This window comes from Rhea americana, unplaced genomic scaffold (genome assembly GCF_003343005.1).
Source record: "Rhea americana isolate MKP2758 unplaced genomic scaffold, rheAme1 scaffold_17, whole genome shotgun sequence".
Lineage (NCBI taxonomy): Eukaryota > Metazoa > Chordata > Aves > Rheiformes > Rheidae > Rhea > Rhea americana.
Window position 1 is genome coordinate 7593521 of NW_028185816.1, and position 25093 is coordinate 7618613.

General features: G+C 41.3%; 1 protein-coding gene across 3 annotated transcripts in view; it reads left to right on the forward strand.

Moving 5' to 3' along the window:
* Positions 1-32: 32 nt before the first annotated feature.
* The window catches only part of ANO1 (anoctamin 1), a 90121-nt gene continuing 65060 nt past the window's right edge, over positions 33-25093 (forward strand). For 2 of the 3 annotated variants that reach the window (XM_085300925.1, XM_085300922.1), the window contains exon 1: positions 33-218. In XM_085300925.1, coding sequence (XP_085157051.1) covers positions 161-218 — 58 coding nt within the window. In that variant the 5' untranslated portion in view covers positions 33-160. The remainder of the gene's footprint in view (positions 219-25093) is intronic. The other variant, XM_085300924.1, reaches the window with a different exon arrangement.

Below are 25093 nucleotides of genomic sequence, written 5' to 3' on the forward strand. Positions count from 1 at the left end.
CGAGGCGCTGCGCTGCGCGGAGCCGCGCGGGCCGGCTGCCCCTTGAAGGAGAGCGCCCCGCGGACAGCCAGAAAAAGAAAGAAAAGGAGGAGGAGGAGGGAGCGCCGCAAGTTCAGGTTTGGTACCAAGTTGGAGCTGGGCTGGCGGGCGCGGATAGGAGATGGATAAGGATGAGATCCACCTGCGCAGGCTGCCGCCCGCAGCGCCCTGGGGACCGCGTAAGTCTTCCGCGGCGGGGAGGGCGCGGGGCGGCGGGGCGGCGCCCGCGGCTCCTCCGCAGGCTGCGAGCGGGCTCTGCGGGCGGCCGGGGCGCTCGCTCCGTCCCCCCGGGTGCCGCGGCGAGGAACTTATTACTAGCGTTTTGTCTACGACTTTTAAAAATCCGGGAGGAATCGGCTCAAAGTGCCGGTGAAATAAAATAGCTGTCTTGCTTTCCACCCCGCTCGAGCAGTGTTAAGTCATCCTTGCCTAAATAAATATAGCAATTAAAAGCTTGTCTAACTCAGGGAGCCAGACTAATGATGAAAAATTGCTACGATACAAAGTATATGAGATAAATGCTCGGTTTGGTGATTGCTGTTAATTCATGCTGTGTTGTGGAAGCCTAGCAAGAAAAGGACTTACAAAATGAAATAGGTCTGTATCAGACTGTCAGTAATGTTTTTAYGGAACTGGCTAAATCAGGTATCTTCATATCATTAACTAATGTGTGCAGCAAGATAAATTATATATATTGGAAAGGGAAAAGACATTCCTTGGCCGAGAAGTTACAGATTGTATAGAGCCAAAGAGCAGATCATTTAACTGGTAGGGGGTGGGAATTTCCTTGGCTTCCCTCTAGAAATAAATCACAGCTCAGCGTGTGTGTGTGTGCATGCATGTGCACCCGTGTATGTGTTTATACAGAACCTTCATGTACACACACTGTATGTAAATTCATGTACACACATGCTGTATATAAAACCCTCACATGCCCACGTTAGAAAACAATTTTTAAAAACACTATTTACTGAACACATTTTTCTACTAGTTTAGAGGCTGTAAAACTAGGAACTTAGATGCTAACCAGGAACATACCGTAACACACTTGATTATCCAGCTGAATTGTATACAAATGAAGTAAATTTAGCATGGCACCATTTATAAATTCCATGCTTTACAATCAAAATTCCAAATCTAACTGTTTGCAGCTAAAAATAGCTCGGGGAGCCCTTTTCTTTACTCCTTATTTTTGGATTCCCATGCAAACCGTTATCCTAGAGCCTGCTCATTAAATGGCCAAATATTTCATTGGAGTTCAGCCCATTTTTAAAAGAAATATTCTGTGTTCAGAGAATCATAGACTAGCCCAAGTGCTCAGAGTCAAAAGAGAGCTAATTCTTTAATGTCTGACAGAAGAGAGCTGGGCATTGTATCTAAGTAACGGGAGTACAAGATTTCTGCATGTCATTCCATGTATACTTATTTATTGAAAAAAATGAGTTTTTCAAAACTCAGTATAGGAGTTTTGAAATGGAAAGTGAGTAAAGCATGGGAAGCTGAAGYGTTACCACAGTACATTAACAGCTATATCAATAAGACGACTAAATGATAAAATGGCACTAGAAAGCTCTACCGTTACTCATGGAGCAGGTGGTTATTTATCATGAGGTAATCACAGTGATAGTTTGGGAGTACCCTGTGAAATCGTTTCAGTGGCTCTTTATCTTTGAGAAAGTTTACATTATATTTTACAGTGACATTCTCCATTTAATTTGCTGAGTTGCCCATTAGCGGTATGAACACTGTGTACCAGCTTCATTAATAAATGCAAGGAGCAGCTTTGTTCTCAGAAGCACATCTTTGCATTTCTGTTGCTAACCTATACAAAAAACCTGTTTGTAGAAGCTGTTCATACAAAGAAGGTCCTATCTAATTACATAACAGATCCACCTATTGCAGTACAATATAATAGTTCTATCCAGTTCTTTGGCAACTCCTACTTTTATTGCTGGAGAGGCATGTGGGAACCCATTTTTGATGTTTCATGTGGCCCTTATTCAAGTAAAATTCCTGCAGACATCTAAGGAAAGAACTTACTTGGAACGAGGAGTTAGGGAAAAAATGGGGACAGGTAGAGGACAAGAGAAGACAGGAAAGCAAAGACAGGAGCCTGCACTTGTGACTTGGGTAAATACTGTGAGTTACCTAAATCCAAAATACTATTTTGCATTTCAAGCAAGGAGCCGATCAAAGAGACTGCCATTAGTTTTTCTGGTCTCCACTGGTGGCATGAAAGGACAGGCGTTCGCGACTACATCCATGCCCTAAAGACCACTGAGGGCTGCCAGATGGTCTTATGCTGACTCCTTCCTCATGTCTTGAAGTAACGTGTGTATGCAATGAGGACGTGTCAAGAAGCAGAATTGAGAGGGCTCCAGGGAAAGGTACTGGCATTTAGCTTCTGAAAGCTAAATGTACTATCTGTGCTATGGTACTTCAGAGAGAGGATTAGAGGTGCTGGGACAAGTGCTCGGGATTAAGCATGTGATTAGGAGTCATATCTTCACCTCTTATATTTCAGCAATCAAGAATTGCCCAGGTGAGAACCCTGTTGAAATTGAGAGTGCTGTCAGAATCCTAGCCTAAAAAATGAAATCTGTTTTCTCCTCTTTGGAAGAGGTTGTTTGGCCCTGGGCTGTGACTTCCAGCACAGCTCCATAGGTTGCTCAGATGTRTTGCACTGCTTCCCACGGTAGCACTGTAGCTATTTCCATTAACAAGGAAAATGATGAAGCGTATTAAGCTAATAATTAATCAGAGATGACAAAGGACTAATAACCGTATTGATTTAATTAGGACTTCTTTTCCAGTTCTGTAACTTGCAGTCATGCACCTCATTAAGTTAATATTTTAATTTGTAGTAATGATTTATTAATTTCTAATTAATAAATCCCACCCATGCGGATGGGTGCCTGTGCAGCCAAAGCTCATCTACTTGTGCTAGACTGCAGGCTTGTGCCTTGGTCCGTTGAGTAACTGCAGCAAGTGTGCCTCGTCCCGTACGAGACTGATGGCAAACCTRGCGGTTTGGAAGTCTGAGAGAGCTCTTACAGAGCATATAGGTAGGGGAAACTGTGGCATGGCAGAGCCGAATGAGGTAAATGTGCTGGGTGAGATGCATGTATGCATGGCTACATGCTCTGGCTGTACAGTTATGGCAGTGAAATATGGAAGAAAAGTGGCGTGCCAGAACAGAAGGCAGGAGAGTATCCCTGGGAAGTAGCAGTATTTATTGGCATCAAGAGGGGGAAAAAGTCCCTTTTGACTGTAATTGTACCCTTTGGATTCTGGCAGTTTTGAGAAAAGGAAATGCTTGGGGACATGCTGTGGTTGGAAAATGAGACTTTCTTTAAATTAGAATCACTTTGGGAAGGGAGAAGAAAGAAAGGAACACAACAAATTTCTGGACTTCAGTGTGYGAAAGGCTGAGGAGTGCTAAATTTCCTCACCTCCCCTTCGTTTTGGTGGGGGTATTTAGCACTCACTGAGGCATGCTTAGCATGTTACGCACGCAGTGGGGCCCTCAGCAAACCACTCTTCCTGGTGCACCCATGACCAGAACATAGTCCAGTTGGCGAGGGAAGAGAGAGACACTTCACTGCCAAAAGGATTTCTCTCTCTGTGGTTAGAGCGCGGTGCTGGTTATGTRCCTGTATCGTATTGTACAGACAAGGTAGGTGGTTTCTTAGGAAGAACTTCCAGTTTGCCTTAGCTTCAAGCTGAGCTCAGTAGCTTGGTCTGTTTTATTGCTTTACTYGTAAATCTCTGCACAGCACTGTTGCAAGGCTGAATGCTCCGTGCTCACTTGCTCCTCCACAGGGCAGTCTGCACAGTGGTGGGGTGTCTGCAAGCCCGAAGCACGGAGCAGGTTTCAGAGGAGAGCCTCTCCAAAGGACTGGGCATCATCCTTCAGCAAGATGATGGGGAGTCTGAAATATTAAGCTATCAAACTTTCTTTTGACATAGAGCTATTCAGTCACTTTATAGGTAAACCATTAGACTGATAAGCTCTGTAAGCAAAAGCCAGCACTTCTTATTTTTTGTAATCATTCTTGGGGATTCTGGAAAACTACTTTGCATACATTGTATTTTATTATATGGGCCAAATTACCTAKAGTATCCTGGAATTGTTCAGCATAGCTTTGGAGATCACAAAAGCAGTTTAGCTAGGGACAGAGTGGCGGAAAGGGAATATTCACCTTCCTGGTCTCACCCATGTTTGCCACAAAACTTCAGATTACAGTAGGACCTGCAGGTAGAGCAGGTCATAGGTAGAACAAAACCCCAAGAGTAGTTTCACAGATGACAATTTTTCAGGAGTTATCAGCCTACATGTCTTATTAGGATACTATCATATTACTTTCAGTAGCACTAAGTCAGTTTGTAGCAGCTGGTAGACCTAAGTGATATAATGCTGTAATGCATTATACAGTAACAATGTGCAATTTTTTTCCTGGACTTTGAAGAGAGAAAAAATAGTGGTGTCTCAGTTGTCACTGCAAGGTAATTTATCGTAAATAGAAGCTTTTTGGAAATAACCTCAGTAGCTGACTCGCTTGCAATTCTCTGAATGTGCAGGAAGTAAAGCTCCRCATGCTGAGCTGCATTAGTCACTACTGATACTTCATATGCTGGCCAACATACCGTCAAGGGAAATATGTTTTTATTTGTTTGCTTTAGCCTTTGGTTTTCATTCCTCATCTCTCTYTTTCTGCAAGTAGTACTGCATCCTGGTGGGAGGGCCAGTCCCACTCTTCACACTCGAACCTCCTTGTGTCCCTTTACCCTTTACCTTTATCCTTGGGCAGCTAATCTGTGTCCCAGCATATGTTCTTGCTTTTCACTTGTTCCCTTTCCTTCTGCTGTGCTGTATGTTGTGCCCTTTCAGCTTGCTGTGTTGTCTCTGGGTCCTATCCCCAGAGCAGCCCTGCCCTCACTTTGCTGGCGCTGCTAGCCCATGCGCTGGTGTTCTCACTTTCTTCCAACTCCCACATGTTCATATATCTTAACCATCCACTGGCAGTTTGTCCTTCCTGCCATTATGAAAACTATTTCCAAACTGGTGTTGATAAAAAGGCAGTGGTAGTAGATGCCTTCTCATTTCTCCGTAGTACCTTTGCCTGGTTACCTTACCTGCTTGCCTTACTTGTTCTTGGCAACTCTGTATCTATCCTAGAATCTGGTTATATGCTCTTATTCCTATCAGTGAAAGATTAATAATGTATATTAATAATCACTGAAACTATTAGACCAAGTACAGATTATTTATTGAGTAGGATCTGTCCTTTCAGACTGCAACTCCATGAAATAGAACATTTTTTTTTTTTAAAAAAAGGGCCTTAATATGGATGCACGTGACTTTTTGCACACAAGTGTAATTGCTCCAAGGGAGTTTTAAAATACAAGATCTGTTATGAAAAGGTGAAGTGGTTTACAAGCATTAATGGCTTTCTTTACATCTTACAAATTATTTAACTTGTATCATAACATCAGTGATTACAAGTTGTGTGTTCTTGTTTCCCAGTCCTGCTGTCTATCTTCTTCTATCTGCAAGCTGAGTGGGATGAAACTTGATGACTATACACTAGAAAGAGGAAAAACTTTGTTTTCTAAACACATTGCAAATATTTGTTGCCTCTTTTACATCTTCATTGACGTCAGTTGATGTCCTGCTTGCAGAACAAACTTGGAATAGGCAATAGGAATCTGTGTGTTGATAAGTAAGGTTCACTAAGTTAAATGCTGTCCAGAGAAAAAAAATCAAACATGTTTTGCAGTACTCAGTCAATTAAAAAAGTGAAAAGAATGGCAATTTAATTATGTTTCCAGTGCAGGCTAAGKGTACATTTTTGAAAAGTAAGTAGGGAAAGTGAACAGATGCCAACTTCAGCAGTAGAGGTAAAAGTAGCAAACATCAGATCTTTTGCATTTGTTTTAAAAATCTTCTTTTCAACATCAGTCTTTCTTCTTTGCTGCTGTGGGAGTTCTGTTATTGGTCTTAAGAAGAGCTGAGGAGGAAGTTGCAGGGCTAAGCATCACTCAAGTTTTAATTTTCTTTTTAGTAATTTTTGAAATAAGGAAAATGGCAGAAACTTGTCCAGTGCAATGCTAACAATCAAAGAAAAACCTGCTCGGTATTTATGTCTGATCAGTTGTACTAAGGCATCTTGGCTGACAATGTACTGCAAGATACGTCAATGAATGCGCATTGTGATTCTTCCCGCATTTTGACCCGCAGAGATTCAAAATATGGTGTGACTTTATGCTTGTGGTATGAGTGCCCAGAAGAGGTCTACTGCAGGCTGAAAAAGATGGAAGCTTTTATGCAAATATCACTAAATTTATGCAGTGTGTCGCAGCACTATTGTCTGGAAAAGGATTTGTACTGATTTATGCATGCTATTTTGGCAACGCAGCAATAGGAGGAAGAAGAAGAGTTGTGTGGGTGTACTGCATTTACTACTGTGTTTCTGGAAGTTGAGCATCCAGATCCGTTTTAAAACATGTATTTGTTTTCGTTTAGCGTTGGCGTGTTGTGCTTTTATGGAGGAGCTGACGTAGACCTGGGGCCCACRGCCCCTGTGTTTAACTTGGTCGGGACGCTGTCGCTGGAAGGTGTGYGTGTAGCGGTTGGGGATGTGTGCGAGGGAGGTGTCGCCTGCGAGGCCGCTGCGAGGATAAGGCTAAGCAGACCCGGTCAAAGGAGCTGTAGCATGTGCCGCCAGCAGGCTCCTTGCAGAGGCTTGCTAGTGGAAACTACTACATTACTGTCCATATCCTGTGTTCCCTGGCACGGACCCTGAGACTGGGCTGAAGAAGGAAAACGGTTCTCTGTGTGTAGTCTGAATGCTGGTATGTGGTCAGCAAACCTCATCCAGATGCTTGTATCTTGATGCATATTTTTGAATGTTCTTTTTTTGATGAATGGCAAGAACAGGTTTCTAAAAATAAATTAATGGTTTTCCCTTTTTTTTATTTCCTGTGACTTAACAGACTTTATTTATCCATATAGCTACTAGTCATCATCATTCTTCAGCTCACACAAGTATAAACAGAAATGAGCCTGAGTCACAAAGTAAGGAYGTGGAGCCAGGCTTTTTCCAGGTTTTCAGCCAGGTGTAGAAGTTAGTCTGGASCTTGCAGTCTGCTAAGATAAGTCTGTATCTTAGCTTCTGGTTCCAGGTTCCCATGCATTAAATAGGCAGAATATAAGTAAAATGCTCTCTGCTATCCTTTTCTACCTCTTCTTCCAAAATGTTGCAAAGAAATGTATCTGGGGAAGCCATTCAAGAAAATCTGAATGGATTTTTATGGTTAGTTTATCACTAAAATAATAAAACTCCGGTGAGATTCCAATTATTTTTTCCCCTAGCACTAGACTGGGCCAACATCCAAAACAACAATTACTTTCATTTAATCAGCTTGAGCCACCTGTTTTAACAAATATAGTCTCCTAGGGCATATAGTCAAATCATCGTGCTGCTGATAGTGTCTCCCAAAGAAATCATARAAGTGAACCAAACAGATCTGAAAAAATTTTGGGGGGCTTTTTAGGTCAGAGAAATGATGTCCTTTCTGTGGTGACTGCCAGCTAAAATACAGGGCTGTTCTATACTACAAGAACATAACATGCTATCATTTTGTTTATTCGTGAGAAATGTACGTCTGACCGAAAACATGCTGAGTGTTGTTTCACTTCCCAGGCTGTAGCTTGAGAGTACCTTTTTGTTGCTAAGCAACACATCTGTATGTTATAATGTATGTTAAATAGGAAAGCAAACTATTAGGGCATACTGTACGATGCATGAAGTTGTGTTTATATGAAGCTCTGTGTATACAGGTATGGCTAATAGGACTGACTTTGTGTCCTGAGGGAGTAGAGGACTTTCTAACAAACATAATACAGAGAGAATGTCAAAATCCACTTTTTTTTTTTTTTAAAAAAAAAAATCAGAGTGCCTGATTGTATGAAGGACATGAATTGAATAATTCTTAATTTTCCTTTCAAGTAATTAAATACATTCAGTTCATCTCTGCTAAAAGTTTGTGCAGTATACTGGGACATATCTTTTGACCTTGTATCTAGTGGAAGATAACATAAAGTCCCCCCTCCCCTTTACTCTCCATGTGCCTTTTTTGAGCTTGCCAAGACACAACATTTTTCAGTTTCATGTGAACTGTGCATCTGTTTTGCTTACTGTTGGTAGTATTTCTTTCAATGCCCTGTTACTTCTTTAAAAAGAAAGTATACTTTCTTGGGAAGGAGAAATCCTTCTCTTGTTTTTCTTCTCATTAGTAACCACATTTCTTTAGCTTTATCCACAGCTATCCTTAAAATTGCAGTTGGATTGTTTGATGGAAGTAGATGTTTCTGAGTGCTGCCATGTAGGATATTGTAAAAGTCTTCTGCTTCACTCTTATCTCTTGAGTTACTTAAAAAGAATCAGTCTCAAAAACAACAGTCTTCTCGCTGAAGCCATGCTCGCAGTTCTCCTTGCGTTAAACGAAAGCCATAGTTAAATGTAAGTACACGAGGACAATATTTAGTCCAGAATATGTTGTATGAGTTTCTGGGGTATGGATGCCAGAATTGCACTAGCAGTATTTATAGGCTCCTTGAATTTGTCRGTGAACAGTCTGCTGGGGTTTAATATAGATCTTGATGGGATGTAGATTTGAAGTGTTATTTCACCTTTATGTTTGCTGTCAGTTATCCATTCAGCAGATAGCTAGCAAAGACTGGCTAAAACACGTAAGAGAATGGCTTTGAGTACGCTATGAGGACGTACTTCCACTAACCAGGACAAGGACTTCATGTTATGAATTTGTATTTAAAGTTCAGTCACTTTACGGAGACTTAAGAGGCCATCTGAGTCCCCTCACAGAGTAGCAGATCCCATTTAGGAGCAGCAGCACTTGAGGACGTGCAGCAGCTTCTCCTTTAACTCATGTGCTRGGGAGCCAGGTTGAGATGCAAAAGCTGAACGCAGAAATTACCTCCTAACCAAAAAGTGCAAGGTATTTCTTTATCAACTTAACTGAAGAACTTTAAATCTTACTGAGCCTTCAGGTTATATGGGAGAGCCCATCAACCCCCTTTTCATCATACTTGCATGCTGTTGCAGAGCCTGTATTATATGATGAGAAAATTTAGTTTAAAATCTCCTGTCGAATTTACAGGTTTGACGGGTAACAGAAAACAAGACTTGTCATTTGAGTTCAGTTCAAAATGGATTCAGCTGGGAGTAGATAATACTTGTGCAAATGCAATAATGCACATTGTGTAGGTGAGAGGGGAAGAAATAGAGCAGCATGTGTCTGCCCCAGATTAAACAAAATAAAATTGCTGCAGATGCTCCTTACTTAAGAATTGCATTTAAGACTATCATGCCATATCTATTCATTTTGCTATTTACTTTTTTAAGAGGACTGCCGAGTATTCATCAAATTGTAAAATTTAGCCTAAATGAAGTATTTCTTTTTTCTTTCTTTCTTTTTTTTTTAATTGCAGCCTATAGTTTTTATTCTAGAATGAACCTGGTCTCTCAAACAGGCTAATAACAACAGGTCATCAACTGGAAGAGAAGTTGTGCATTGTCACTACTGTTCTTACATTGCTATAGTACCATGTCATTTGTATGTTGTAACAAAGTATTTTAATTAATCTTACCAGTTTCATTCCRTCTGACAATATAACTGAATAGTTAGATAATAAGAAAGACCACATACTAATTACCACTGGAAAAGCAGGAAGATGTTTTGGTTTAGACTTTGAACGTTTTGTTGTTGTACCAGAGGCAGAGAAACTAATTCTAAGCCTTTTAAAGCTAATTGTTTCTAAATGGCAGATGAATGAATTCACTTTTAAACTTTCTCCTTTTACCATGTTGCTAACAAACTTGCAGTTAAAAGAGCCAGACTCTTGTTTCCAAAACATAAGATCTTTGTTGTCTTTATAGAAAAGTTAATGAAAGTTTCCCTTCCTTCTCTCTTCTCTCTTTCTTCAGTATATTTTTCTTAAAATAGATCATCGGAGCTGTATCCTGCAATTTACTGTGCACTGTGGCCCTAGTCCAATAAAACATTTATGTGCAAATAGTCCTAATGACTGGTTTTGGTGGAAAAACAAGGGGGCAGTGGAGTGAGAGACCCTGCTCCATGCCCCAACAGCTTGCGTGTGCTTCTGTGTTTGAGGGACTCGGGCACTGTGCGTACTGCTCTGCAGAGGGCTTTCCCCACCAAGCACGGGCAGTAATTCACAATATCGTCCTGAGCCTTTATTCATGCATCTGTTCAAGGGGTTTTGAGAACTGTTCAGTTTGAGTAAGATGTGGAGGATCTTCCTTAAAGGTCCAGTGCAGTAAGACACAGAGCACATTGTGTTTCAGATGGTTTTCAGTAAACTCTGTTCTGAAATTCAGGGGAGTTGATGCCATTCATCTTAATTTTGGAAGTGAAGCACGTGGCTGATGGTAGTTGAGGGGTTCAGTGTCTCACTAGATATTGTTCTAAATCTTTGGAGTAAAATCCAGTGAAAGCAGTTCCTGTGGGTATGAGCCTGCAGTTGACTTCAGTCCTGCAATTTCTGTGTCCACTGTCTTGAGCACGTGCCTCTGTCAGGAGCAGGAAATTCCCATAGAGCCTTGGTGTCAGGAAGCTTTCGCGTTTTGCAAGTGGAAAATAAAATCAGGGCCCTCATTTAACATATTTCAACCTTTACAAGTCACCCAAATGTTAAACATTTGAATCTTATGGACTGTGTGAAGGATGAATATGTGCTGTCATTTAATAATAAAGTAGGAAAATAATGGTTTCTCATAGCCAAATTGTTGCACTCTATATGTCTCCCCTCTGGAGTTTGGATATTGCTATTAGACCAAAACATGGAGCTATTATTTTCAGCCTTTACCAAGTCTGATACCATTACTCTTTTTGTTTCTTTGCACAATGTCTTTTTTGCAACTACTTTGTTTTCTACTCTTTTATTTTTAGGATTCTGAAGGGCATTACAGATGGCATTACAGAAACAGAGACAGAACTGGGCCAGGGTAGGGAAAGTACCCAAGATACCCACAGAGAAGAAATCCAATCTCCTTTGGAACCTGAAGGAGTTCTGGAGCAGCCTCGTTATTTTTATATATTTATTTCCCTGTTTGGCTATTCTGTCTGCTTTTCCCACGTTATCATCAAAGTGGCCGCAGAAGGGACAGTTGTGAAACAGAAACTATCTGTGAATAGAGGAACAAAAGTGGAGCTTTTGGTAAGCTAGAAATGCCTTGGCTTTCGTGAAAACAAAAAATTTTAATTGCCATAAGTATTTGCAAATGTTGCCGCTCTCTCCTAAAACTGTTTCGATGGGGGGTGGGCAGAAATATGAAAAGGCAGAAAGAGCTGCCAGTGACAGCCATCCCTGATGGGAATTTAGGTGGAGCCAGTGCACTGGTGGTGGTTTCTACCTCTTCCTACTTTGTGCCCTTGCCCGAATGCAGACAAGTTTGTAGCGGTGAAGCCAAAGGAAAAAATAGTTTCTGCCCCTGGTTCACATGAACTGCTTTGAACTGGAACAGATGTGGATGTACAGAACTGTCTGCTTACAGCAACTGTTCCATTTATAACCACAGATTTTCTATTCAGGTCTCTTTATCACTTCAACTTATTTTGTGCTTCCATATCCTTTTCCACAATAAAATATTCTTAACTAAATGAGTTTCCAGTTTGCATCCAAAAGTAATATTCCTTGCATGAACTTACAGTGCCAGCATTAGTGTTCAGTGACCTTTTTCTAATAATGATGGCTGTGGAGGCAAGGTCTAATTTGGGCTGGTAGTATTTTTGAGATGGGGTTCAGAATATTGGCTTAGTACTGAATTTGGGGTACAATTTAGCATCTGATGTAGTGGTGATAAAAATCTCACAAAAGGTAGCTTGTAATGTCTTGCTTCAAAGTAGCGTTTCTATTAAATTTCTGACTTGTTGGGCTTTACATGAATTTGATGTACAAAGTTTGTTTGTATACAACCTAGACCAAATTTGCTCCAATGAGTACAGATAAGAGATTCAAATTCAACCATGAAAATTCAGGCAATGATATTGGTTGTTTTGTATTTTTCATGAACTCCTACAAATTCATTCACTGTTTGCTTTGATTAAATGCTCAGTAATTAATTCTCAAAATCTTCTGTTAAGGAAGAAGGTGAGCACTGTAGTTCCCACTGCTGGAGATATGGGGATGTGTCCTGAGATGAAGAAAAATGCCACAGATGAAACCAGCAGTGATGTTTGGTCAGAACTAATCTTCAGCTCTGTGCTCCCTTCAGCAGACCATGTGGCCTTTATTACAAAATTAGGAATTCATTTTTTTAGAATTACTTCAGTTTCTCTGTTCTCTAATTTTCTATGGAAACAGGCAGTTGTTTGTATGTTGGAGACTGTACTTGTCAAGCTCTTTGTTTTAGTTCGTTGCTTTCGGCCTTGACACAGAAAACAAGAATTTTGTCAAAGCTGTGGCGGCAGATAGGATTTTAATCCAAACCATATTAAAAGTCAAAACCCTCCCTGACCGTGAGGACTCCGGGGGTTCAGGCGTGCTCAGCACTACCTATACGAGTGCCAGAGAGATTTCTTAGTAATCTGAAGATGCTTTCCTGTTTTCTGTTTGAGTCTGTACCTTAAAAGCGGATTACGTGGTTCTGTGAAGCAACGTTYTGGTAGTGTTTGGGTACTCTGAAGGGCAGTCCAGGCAGGCAGGGTGTCCTGGTACCCCCAGCTATGGCTTYGGCACTGTGTTGGGTAAGAAATGCCTTGCTCTTGTCTGGTTACCTTGACTCACTCAAGCTGCAGTAAGGTAAATGAAAATAAAGGCAGGTATTTGCAGTATCTAAAAGAGACAAACACTTAGAAATGCTTCTAAATAACAGATGAAGAAACAAAAGAAAAATGTGTGCTTAATCTGTTTGCACTAAGGTAAAATTGGTAAGATCTTTCTCTTCGTGTGTCGCGTTGGTTAGGTGTAGGCAGTTTTCTAAGACGCAGCCTGCACTTGCTTAGACTCACTTCAGCTCTGGTGCAACTGCCCCTGGGGTGCACCTTTTGGTGTGACTTGTTCCTCTCGCTATTTCTCCCTTCCCATTACTTTTATGCTTTTATGTCAGTTTATACATGAATAAGCATACATGATAATGAACATCAAAATCGGAAGCTGCATAGGAGTCGGACTGGCTTTTGGACAGAGAGCGAGTGCTAATTGACCCTTGTGGAGCTGGTGGCCGCCCCGGGAATCCTTCTGCTATGGACTCGGTAAACAGCCTTTTCCTGGGATTCAGGGTGGGATTCAGTGACATCGAGGCTGTCAAGTGAAGTGAGAATTTTGCTTGCAGTAGAAGTGCCGTGATGAAGGCCTTTATAAGTGTGTCCTTATGTAAGCAGAACATGAATCCTGCTTAGTGATATTCTGATATAGCACAGGAGTGTGGGATCAAGTGATGGGTTGGCTTGTTGCAAAGAAATGGAGAAAGGATCGTGCTGATTTTGCATGCTACTATTTTGTCTGTGGAGGAGAAAGCTAGACCATTTATTGTGGTCCTATCTGTCTGTTAGCTGTAGCTCACTTTAAATGAAAATTAAAGCAAGCAAATAAAGTTCCTTCTAAGAAAAAAAAATGCAAATATTCAACTGCAAATATTTTTTAAAATTTCTTTAAATGTTTACAGTTATGTTGCATACTGTAATGGTACAGAAAACCCATCCCACATTGCCTCAAGCAGAGCTTCCCTCCTGGAGGCTGTTCGCGTCCTGGCACTACCCTTTGCTGCTCCCGGGGGCACATGCCCAATCCACAACCACATCAAAGCTGTGCCAAAGCTCAGTTTTCAAACAACCTCCAAAGCTGTCCAAGTCTGGATTTTAAGTTTTGATATGATATGGTATACAGGGACCCTAACTGCAACACTCAATGAAGTCTGAAGAGCAGACACTGAGCCCCCAGAGTGCTATGTGGACTGAGGCAACATCTCACTTATCCATTCATCTAACTTATCCACATGAGCCGTTTTACCCCCTCCTTAGTCAAAGCACTTTGTAATTTGTCTGTTTTTAATACTGACCAGTACTAAGTTTTTAATGTCAAGAATGTGCAGTGAAGGAAAATCCATTTGCAATTATTTGATAGATCAGTTCCACTTTTGTTTGCATTTGCCAGTTCTAGTGACTCTGTGTTTAAGAACAAATAATTATGTGGAGTCTGGTTTTGGTYKCAGACCTTCCTGTTTTATGTGAGGAAGAGACAAAGATCTGTAGCATCAGAAGAGTAAAATTAGGTGGGAGGAAAAAGTGTTCTTTTTTTTTTTTTTTTTTTCCAACAAATAAATCAACTGCTTCCACCATACAAGAATATATAACAGTGTAACAAGCATGAGCATTAAGGATAAGCAGATGTATCAACAGAGGGAAATCTCTGACTAGTTTTAGGTATGTCACTTGAACATGGGATGTATCTTTGCAGACAGTCTGTCACTTTTATTCCCTAATAACTTTTGACAAGAGACAGATAATACTGCAGAGTTTATTTTAAGGTAGATTGTTTAATTTTGTGCCTTTGTCTGTTCTCTTTTTCTTTTTTTCTTTTTTTTTTCCTGGATACTTTTCTTTTTCATACAACCTCTCCTCCCCTCTCCCCCCAGCTATTTGTTGGGTTTGGGGTAAGTAGCGGGTTATATTTGGGAAGGAAGCAATGAATGCAGAGAGCAGCTGGGTTATATCTGAAGCATCGGTTCCTTGGCTTTCGGGAAAGTGCCCTCAGCTCTTTCCCCTCCCTCCCCTTTCCTTCTGTCTGGCTGTATGTAGGTCACTTTTTGGCCAGGTGCGCACCTGAGAGCAGTGGTTAAATCTCCCTTGACGGAGCTGTGCTGGTCAGTCGTGGTGCTCTCGTGTCTGCCAGCCTTGCGCAGCTCTTGAGCTTGGCCGAGCTGCGCCCTGGGTCGGGCGGCGAGGTACGTCAGCTGTCCAAACGGCACGCGTGTCCCCGAGGAGGTGGAAAGATGGGGAAAGAGGTGGAAAGAGGACACGTGGGGTGGTTCCCTGGTTTGATGTCTGCTGAGCATCTGGAGCACCGGCAGCGCTTCYACATCTCCGTTCTCGCAGACCGCGTGCGTCCCGCCGCCGAGCACCCCGGCGAGGGGCCGCGCACCCTCTGTCCCAGCTGCTCCCGCGCTTGGGGTGCCGGCGGGAGCTGTGAGTCCAAGTCGGCGCTCGGCAGCCACACGGACCCGCGCCTGGGCTGAGCGGGGCTGGGAGCAGCACGGGAAGGCGGGAGCCCTCTCGGGAGCAGCCCGGGAATGCCGGACCCATCTGGGGAGGCTGCACGTGGGGGGAAGGGGGTTTCAAAGCTCTCTGAAGGGAACAAAGTTTTGGTGATGCTTTCTCTCTTCTAGGTTCCCGCCTTCCACGGACAGATTTATTATCAGTCTGTGGCACAATAGTTGGAAAAGGCTTTAGAAAAATTATTCCACAGGTTTAGAAGGGTGCCGAAACCCGCTGCGGGAAACTGGCAGCCTCTGTGAGGCCAGGAGCTCATCAAAACCCACATCCTGTTTGCAGAAGTGCCCGACAGCCTCGGTGCGAAAAGCTGCAAGGAGTGTAATCCCAAACAGACTTGGGATAGTTTGACCCCAAAGAGTTTTCTTCGAGGTTGAAAGATCAGAGTTTTGGGTTGTTTGTATGTTTCAAGTGTTGTTTGAAACGCTGTTCTTCTAAAAACACTTCAAATCCCTTTTCAAATCTGGTAATCTCTTGGCGCTGGTTATGTCTTGTAGTGAGAGTTCACCAAAGTTTGCATGAGCAAGTGTTTTACTTCACATATTCTGTATTTTACTGACATTTTACAGCAGCAGGAGTTTGCAGCATAGGTCAAGGAACTCAGTGTTTGTTAAGAAAGAGGGAAAGATCCATGCTGTCTCACTAAATTTATGAAGTAAAGTGCTGAATCTGGACCATAGGAGTTATGAACTGTAGCATTTCTAAGCCCTCACATCAGTTAAGTRTTTTTTCTGTATATTGTTTGGGGTTTTAGAGGGGGAAATTTTAAAGCAGCTCAAGCTTTTGGCTAATCAAGACAACTTTGACTTCCTCTATGCATCAGACCTCCTAGCATTTTTGAGGAGATTCTCCTCTGTTCATACGGTTCTCTCACTTAAAAATAGTTGAATGGGTGTTTAAGTCTGGTAAATGCAGCCTGCACCTTTTCTTGAACTTGGTAGCATTATTTCTTTCAACCTTAACTTACATAATATTCTTACAGCTTAAACTGACCATCCTGCTATTCCTTATTAGATGCATTTAGAACTTAAACACAATGAAAATGTCCAGATCAAAATTAAATGAATGTTGTGTAATAGGCATATAGGYGAGAGAAGAACTGCAGAAAGTTTATCTGCTAAGAGACTTCAAACGAACCAGGAAAAAAAACAGTGCAGAGAGGCGTTCTAGCTTGTGCAGGGCCTCTCACCAAAATGGAAACACAGATGTCTTTTCTGATGTTACTAACATTTCACTTTTGTCTCTTTAGCCTATTTCTCAACTGACAATCTCATTTTTATTATCTCCTCTAGTCCATTTACTCCTCCCAAAAGGTGGAAGGCACTACATGAATGTCTAAAATCTATTACTATACTAAATTTAATACTCTTGCTATACCTACACTAAACTAGTAAAGATAAGCTTTTAATTTATACTCTTTATAGTGCTTTACTAGGGAATAATTTCTGGATAGTTAGCTTTCATTTTTCTGAGAGAGGAAAAAGAAAAATAAAAATCTCTCTGGACTAAGTGAAACTGATAGTTACCTAAGTATGTGTTATGGTTCAGAAAGTTCAGTAAGAAGCTATCACCGTGACAAAGCCGAAAAGGGAGCCAGAAAAAAATAACAACATTCCACCCCCTTTCTCAAAGTTATAAATATAGGAGGCAGTTTAATATGTTTTTCAAACTGTGATGTGTGCAGGACTTGCTGTCTGAGCATCTGCAGCATARGGAATTATGTGTTAAGGAGGGAAAGATCCATGTTGTTTTGCTAGATGTATTCATTAAAATGATGAATTTGGACCATAAATGTTATAAATTGTAGGATTTATAAACTCTTGTATTAGAGTATTCCACTCACTGGAGTTGTGCTACAATAAGCAGGTAATTGATTAAAACAAACAAAAAAAAGGTTCCCCTTCTGCTGGAAAATTGTTGATTCCTGACTGGTTTTGAAATGAGACTTCCCTTGTTTGCACCCAGTGTCACATGGTATGTGAACATGCTCCATCAGCTGGGATGTGGAGATGAATATTTTGGAAAAGGCTTTAGAAAACTATTTTTCCACCTCTATTTTCCTTGGTACCAGCTGCTGTTGCACCCTGAAAAGGAAAATGCAAGTTGATTCCTTTGCCTCTTAAGGAAAGGGCATGTTAAGCTAATGTTTATGATGGTATGTGTTCAAATTTCATACACTATTTGTTTGGGTGGATTCAGAAACATTAAATTTGGAGATAGGCACCAAAGCTTCAGCGAGGTCAAGGAATGGGTGCTAGCCGTCCTTTCGTCTGTAGGAGGGGGCTCACGGCGTGGCTTAGGTGTTCTGAGGGCTGCTGTTGATCGCTCTGATACAAATGCACCTYTTCTCTGTGAAGAAAAGCTGGAGTGGGGGACCCATCTCAATGTGCAAGTCAAAGCAGCAGTGGGTGCGCAATGCTTACTCCATGTAATTAAACACTTGGGCAGTGCCAGTGGGCAGCAGCTGCTTTTCAAATAACATGATGGAAATGTGCAGGGACATTTTGGTGGCAGCCAGCCCGGACATACTTGCAACTGAGAGTGCCCTGTCTCCCCTTTGATGCCCCACTCGGTGGCCTCGTTTCAAATGTCCTTAAGGTTGGCTGTGTTAAAGACAGCCAGCGGCTAATTTGCTTAACTATTAAAAGCTGTAGTTTGTCAAGCATGCATATAACTTAAGGCACATGAGTAGTCCCATTCAAAAGACTGGAAGTGCTCACGTGTTGCACTCATGCTCGGAGCTATTACAGACTCGCCTAGTTGCTGTTCAGCAATGTAATTAAATCTGCTCTTGATGGGCAAGCAAGATGGGCTCTTGTCCATGTTCTGAAGTGTTTAAATTTAATGGCAAGTTTCATAAACAGTCCAATAGGGGCTGGTGCAGGTTGTTCCAGCAGCGTAGCCCTGATAGTATGTGCAGCTTTGTAGTCTCTGGTTAAAGTGTTTTTTTTTTTTTTCTTTTTTTTTTTTCTCCAGGTGTACTCTAGGTCTTTCTGTTAATTCTCTGTAGAACTCAGGGATGCGTTGTTCCAGTTGTGCTCTGTGTGTGCCCAGCTGGGACTTCTGCAGAGATTTTGATCTAAGTATACAGGAGCTGTAGGTGGAAAGGTGGGGAGGAACCAAGGCTTAATACCAAGTTCATTTTTAAGACCAGCTTCGGAATTTGCGTGGTATATCAAAGATGCTCTTGTACTTTGTGACACCTGAAGTTATCAAAGTTGCACTAATGTGTCTCTCTTGATAGTGAGAAACTCCTCAGTGGCCTGGTTGCACAGAACAGAAATGAAATGTGTAACGTTAACATCACATTTTGTGTAGATAGAGGGAATGATGGCTACTTTGGGGGGGTTTTTTTCTTTCCTTTTTTTTTCTCCTTTTTTCCTCMCTGTGTTGATTTTGAGTTTATTGTTTAGCTCAGTTGCTGTCATAGAAAAACTTAAGGTATGTTTTTTATTTGTATTTTGAGTGCCTTTCAGGTGAAGGGTATCACAGAAAAAATATTTTAGTTCTAGATGGGAATGCAAGAATTTGTGTATTTAGAAAAGCCTGCTGGACTCGATCTCTGTTCTTTTCCTGTGTGTTCTGCAACACTAATACTCCTGGGAACACCTTCGCAGCTTGGTCCAACAAGTTGGTCAGTAACAGGCCAGACATAACAGGGGGTGTTTACAGAAGATTGCTTAAGCTAGAAGTTAGCATCAACAAGACAAATTGGCTACACACATTTGTGTTCTTCTTGATCAGGATTGCCATGCTTTGTCCTAATTTTACTTATTCATTCTCAGCTTCRTTATGAAGAAGGCCTTCCAGCAGGTTCCTGCCAGAGCAGGAACTAGAGGTCTGGTCTGGGTTCTACGCATGACTCGAATTTCACGGAGTCAACATGCACCTCTGTCAATTCAAGTTGCAAACTGAATTATTAAAAATTACTTCAGTGAAATTTTGTGTTTTGATTTCATGAAGGAGAAATGATTTTAAATGCAGTTTGAATGCAGGGAGTTCTAACTGAAGAGATCTTTTTTATATCCATAAGTGTTTGTGTTCTGCTCTGCCATGTATTTATTTTAAAATCTAGTTGTACATCAACACATTCTCAATCTGAAATGTAGATCTCAGACTTAGATGCTTTAAATGTTTGAACTGAATCCAGTTTTTAAGCACCACAGTTATCTAAGAAGTACATCAAAGTTTCCTTCTCAGTATTCATTTCTCATTATTATCTATTCTGGAGTGCTGATTGTTTTTCAGTATAGTTAGAGTATGTGTCATCGTAAGTTCTCTTTCTGATCTTTTCTCAGATGTGCTCTAGTGTTTACAGAGAAAAATCTCATCCTACAGCTATGAAGTTAAGTTTTACTGTGTCAGAAAAACTTTTGCACTGATTCCATGATTTTAGATATCAGATCTATTTAATGTCAGGCGTCTCAGAAGTACCAGTTTGATTTTCCTTGGGTATGGACACATTCTTTGGGTATGGATACATACATTGCATTTATTGCATTTCTATCAAATTAGTGAAAGTACACACACAGTTTATGGTAGCTATATTCTGTTATGCCAGGTTTAGGTTGGCTGTGGCAGGACAGCTGATAACAGATCTGCAGTAAAGCCTGTTGATACCGAATTACATGAGCAGAGATTTCTTGAGACTTAAACCAATAAAGAGACTACACTTCCATTTTGTGATTATGAAGTTTTGGATCTGGTACTAACCAGCCTTAAATCTTATGCTGTTAAACCACAGACTTACTGTTACTCATCTTCCTGGAAAAGGATGTGCTCCCATGGCCTGTGGAGAGAACCAAACAAGCATAAAGTACTACATTTGCCTAGGAATAATTAGCTGAAAAATTGCAGGTTGGGGAAAACTTACTAAATTCCTCAGAAAAGACTAGATATAAATCAGAACATAAATCCACAATATCCTTTATTGTGGGGGGGAAAAAAAAGTGATGTATGCAAGAGATGACAAAATAGTTCTGCTCAGGTCTCGAGTACTATATCCAGTTTGGGACACCTTTCTGCAAGAAAAGTGTGGGTCAAGCAGCTTAAGGCCCCAGAGGAGAGCAATAAAAATGAAAAGAAATTCCACAAAAGTATGTTTTAGAATAAAATAGTGGAAGAATGGCATTTGTCCAATGGGGTCTGAAGAAGGGAAGATTAAAGAGAACTGTTAACTTTGGAATATGCAAGTGATACTGCAAAAAGAACTGTTTCCTATGCTTAGTCCAGCAGGTTAAAAAGCCGTATATTTAGATGAGCAAGGAAGACCTAGATTGAGCATCAGGAAAAAATCTTTCAGGTTGGCTGAATTTGAATTTAGTGCCTAAATTGCCAGAAGATGTTAAGGGCAAATGAGTCGGATCTCTTAAGACTATCTTGGGTATAAAGATGTTAAGTCATATGGCCATCCTGTATACTGGGACTTGTTTCTGTTGACATGTTTTTAGACTGACGGATAAATGGGCCTCTGTTACAGCGAAACTTTGTTCTGTTCTTTCTTTAAACTGTAATATGCTACAAACTTCCAGTTAGTTTTCTAGGTAGAATTGTAATATGTAGGAGAATACTCACTATCTACTTTCTATTCTCTTGTGCTATATGTTAATGTAGAGATCTGTTGGGAAATTAGAGGGAAAAGTCCATTTTACAGGAGTGAAAAAGAAGCAGTGGGAAACCCTCTGTGTGCGCGTGGCCTGAATGCCAGCAGCTTTCAGGAACTCTTGGGTCATCATGTCCAAATCTTTGCTATTTTGGGCAACCACATGCATAGAATCCCATTCATAAATTTCTCAAGTACCATTTTAAAAATAGTTTATATTTGTTTCCTTGCGTCCATTGCTCTGATTCAAACATTGCGCTTCTGATTCAGAGCCTTATCTCTAATGACCATCTTTGACTGTTTAAATATTAATGTAGTCATATGCATTTTCTGTACTTCATTGCCCTTTGACTTCATGATCACCAGAGTTGGGGGGAAGGAGAGTGATGAGGGGAAATCCATCCATGAAGGTTGGAGTAATTTAGAGCACTTTTTCTCGCTCAATACTGTCAGGTTCTTTTATTGTCTTGTAAAATGACAAGCTTCTCCCTCAAGCACCACCCCAGTCATTCTATATCTATTTAAATTTGACTTCATATTTTCTGAGTAGGGGTGGTAAGAACTGTAGTCAATATTGCTGGGAACACTGCGTTGCTGTTTTGTCTTTACAAGAAATACCCTGTGTTGTTGTTTGCCTTTTTCTGAGCTATGTCCCRAAGAGGGATGGATGTACTATGATCTGCAAACATGCAAAAAGCAGAAGTCCTACGGTGTCCTACAGGGATTGGTAGAACAACTGTGCAATACTGCTGAAGAAGAACAGTACAGGTTTGAGTTGAAACTACATCTCACTGTATTGAGAGCCCTGATCAACTTGTAAGGGAATTACAGTCACAGGAAAGATATTTTTGTTGGTGTTCTTTGAAACAGAGAAGTTCTTTGCTTTTGGGCATAGGCTGGACAGACAGTGGTCATGCCGTTTGGTTGCAAGGTGTCAGGCATGGGTTGTTCTGACACTGCTTGAGTATGTGCTGTTCTACTTGGAGAGCTCCTCTGCTGCCACTAGTGACAAGATGTTCTCAACATAAAGCATCTCCCAGGAACAAGGCGCATGTGACTGTGGGAGCCAAGGAGTGCAGTGGTGGCACTTGGTAATACCAGCGTGAGGAGGCTCAAGCAATCCAGCAAATTGAAGTTAGGCCTGTAGTAAAACCAGTTCCTGCTTGATTTGCAAGGGGAAACAATCTGAACCTCTTCTTCCTTAACTGTTGGGTGAGAGAGGAGCTGATGTACCAAAGTTTTATAACGTCATCAGGCAGAAGTATAAAGACTCAGAATATTCCCAGCTAATAAACCTCACCAGTTTCAGTGAAGGGAATCACACAGTCCATGTGGATAGTAATTTCAGTTTCTGAGAGCAGATATTCATGGCGGGAGTTTAAGCAACGTTTCTGCAGTTTTCTAATTCTGATCTTTTTTGTGAGGCGTGGCTTGGCTTAGCTAACATGCTATGTGGCTATATTTCACCCACTCCAAAAACTGAGCAATTCACTGTCATTGAAACCTGAACAGAAAAAGCCTCATCTTTGGCACCTGTGAAGCAAGGAGAAGGCAGACTTGTCAGTGAATGATAAAATGAAAATGTGTCTTCCCACAAGCCAGGAGAGAGGGAATCCGGCACAAGGACTGTTAATGCAGTGAGACATAGTCCTGGGCAGCCTGGCAAGGGGGTGGTGGTGGTGAGGCAGATTGGCAGGCAGCAGCGCAGGGCTTGGAGAGCGGAGCTCGTGGTGGTGGTGGGGAAATTGGGGCAGTTTAAGATATTTCTGCCCCTCATTCCACATGGCAGAAGAGCAGATTCAGCTGTGCTTCAGACACCTTGGTGCAGACACTTGGCATCCCTGCTTGAACGGACAGTAAAGCTTGCATCCGTGAGGACTATGAATAAGTAGTTGGATGCTGCTGCTGTATCTAGTTTTGTCACATTGCACCGTTCCTGATGAAGCAACTGTCTCTGTTTAAAAGAGCAGGTTTTTAAAAGGTCATTGTTGGATGGAAATTTTTATCTGCAGAACTGAATTAACATTTGGCAATTTGTAAATTTTAACTGTTTGATGTGCCCTGGTGATACAGGTGGATTAATTGAAGATAAGTGAATGTCTGCACAGAAAGATCATCTACTTCCCTCCTCTTTTTTCTAAGGCATGCTTTCACTTTGGGTGTGCTAYTACATTTCCATGTTTAAACAGATTGTTTATTGAAATATGTATGTGATACACCATCTAGACCTCTGGGAATCRCATCATAAATTGCCCAAATAAATAGCATAAGGCGAGAAGCCAAACAGGATATGAGTGCTAAAATGTCTTGAAATTAACAATGTATCTCTGTATCTGTCAAACTAGCAAATAATTGTTTTACTATCAAAAATAGCATTTCAGATGTGGATTCTTCTGTTTGCTGATTTTGGTGTTCAGCTTGTTGTATCTTGTTTAAAAGGTTGTGGGCTGAGTCTCTTCTAAGAGCCTGATTAGCAAGCAAAAAGATTAGTGGAGAAACCACTTGATATTTTCTTGTCCAAAGTTTCTGGTAGGGCACTGCAGGAATTGTTACACAGAGAGGGAGGTGCCATGAGGCTGTCCTTTTTTTTTTTTTTTTTTTAATTCTCCTTTCTGTTGGAACATAATGTTCAGTGGTAACAGCATCAGTCTGTGGATACATTCTTCTGTGATAGCTGGCACCCTACAGCTTTGGGGCTGATCAGGTCATGTCTAAGTTTATACTTGCTTCAATTTTCRTTACTTTTAGAGCATCCAGTCTTCTACAAAATACAATCTTACTATGTATTTTTAGCCTTTGCTATTCTAGGACATGAATAAAGCAGATTTCTTGTGTGTTTTCTGAAGTTCCCTTGGAGTATGTTGTCAGACTACTTTGTCTGGGGTTGAGTCTTAGTTTACTTACCTTCCTGTCTTTGGTCACTAGGGGTTTCGAAGACAACAACCAGCCCTGCAGGTAGGCAATGAATAAAAAATATAAACTGATTTCAGTTATAAATACTTTCTGAAAGAATCTAATTAGAGACAAATATTACCAGARATCTCAATTCTGTATGAATAAAAATCAGCCTCACCTTAAAATTAGGTAAAGAAAATAAAACAGTTGGGCATTTATTGTAATGTTGAATTATTTCTTCATTTAATTATGCATAACTATTGACAAAGATACAGTCAATATCCAACATTTTGGGGGTGCTAACATCCATGCATATACAGTGTTGGTGTGCAGGGTTTGTGGATCCCATCCTCTCTTCCTTGCTGCCTCAGGAGCTGCTTGGAAACTTTCTTGGCAAGGATTGTTGACTTGCATTTCTCTAACCAAAACCCCTCCAATTTGCCCCAGTAAATGGTCTCTTAGAAGTTATAATGCCAGGGAAGCCAATTGTGCGTGTGTTCTGCCCCAAATGCTGCTGCTCTGTGATGGCTCGTGTGGGCAAGAAACAGGTGGGCATCATTTGGAAATTGTCATCTTGTATTTAGAGTGCCATCTGGCCGTCTGTAATGCCAAGGAGGCAAAGCAGGGTGGTGGTGGCAGTCGTGCCTGTCCTGGTGGGCGAGGTGCAGATCCGCATGGCTGCGGGCTGCCGCCTGCGCCCGGCCGTGCTGCGAGAAGGGATGAAGGTGCCCACGTGGCGCCGCCGTGGGAACGTGGTCGGGCTCGCAGTGCGTGACYGCGTCCGTATGCCTTGACAAGGCAGCTAGCGTAAAGACGCCTTGATCTTAAGTTGAGCAGAAGAGTTGATGGTGCAAAAATAATAATTTACACTTAACACTGGCATTTTTTTCAACCACTGTGACTAGTTCAAATATTTTAAATATTGTATGTCTCCCAAATTAATGCATTGCGCAATAGCTGATCTAGCGTTATGACACCTGTTCACTGTAAGCACTGTTGCTCTATCACATMACTTCACAGAATATCTCCAATACGTAGGCAGTCGTAATAAAAAATAGCAACAGCTATGGGTTCCAGAAATCCAGAAGGTTAGTAAAACAAACAGTTCAAGGACATTACTAGCAAACTATCTCCCTTAGACTTGAAATCAGTCAGAGTTGCACCACCACCACCATTTATATTTATCTAGTTGCCCTCTAATCCTTTAAATACTGGTATTGACATAATTATTGTGGCTAGGGA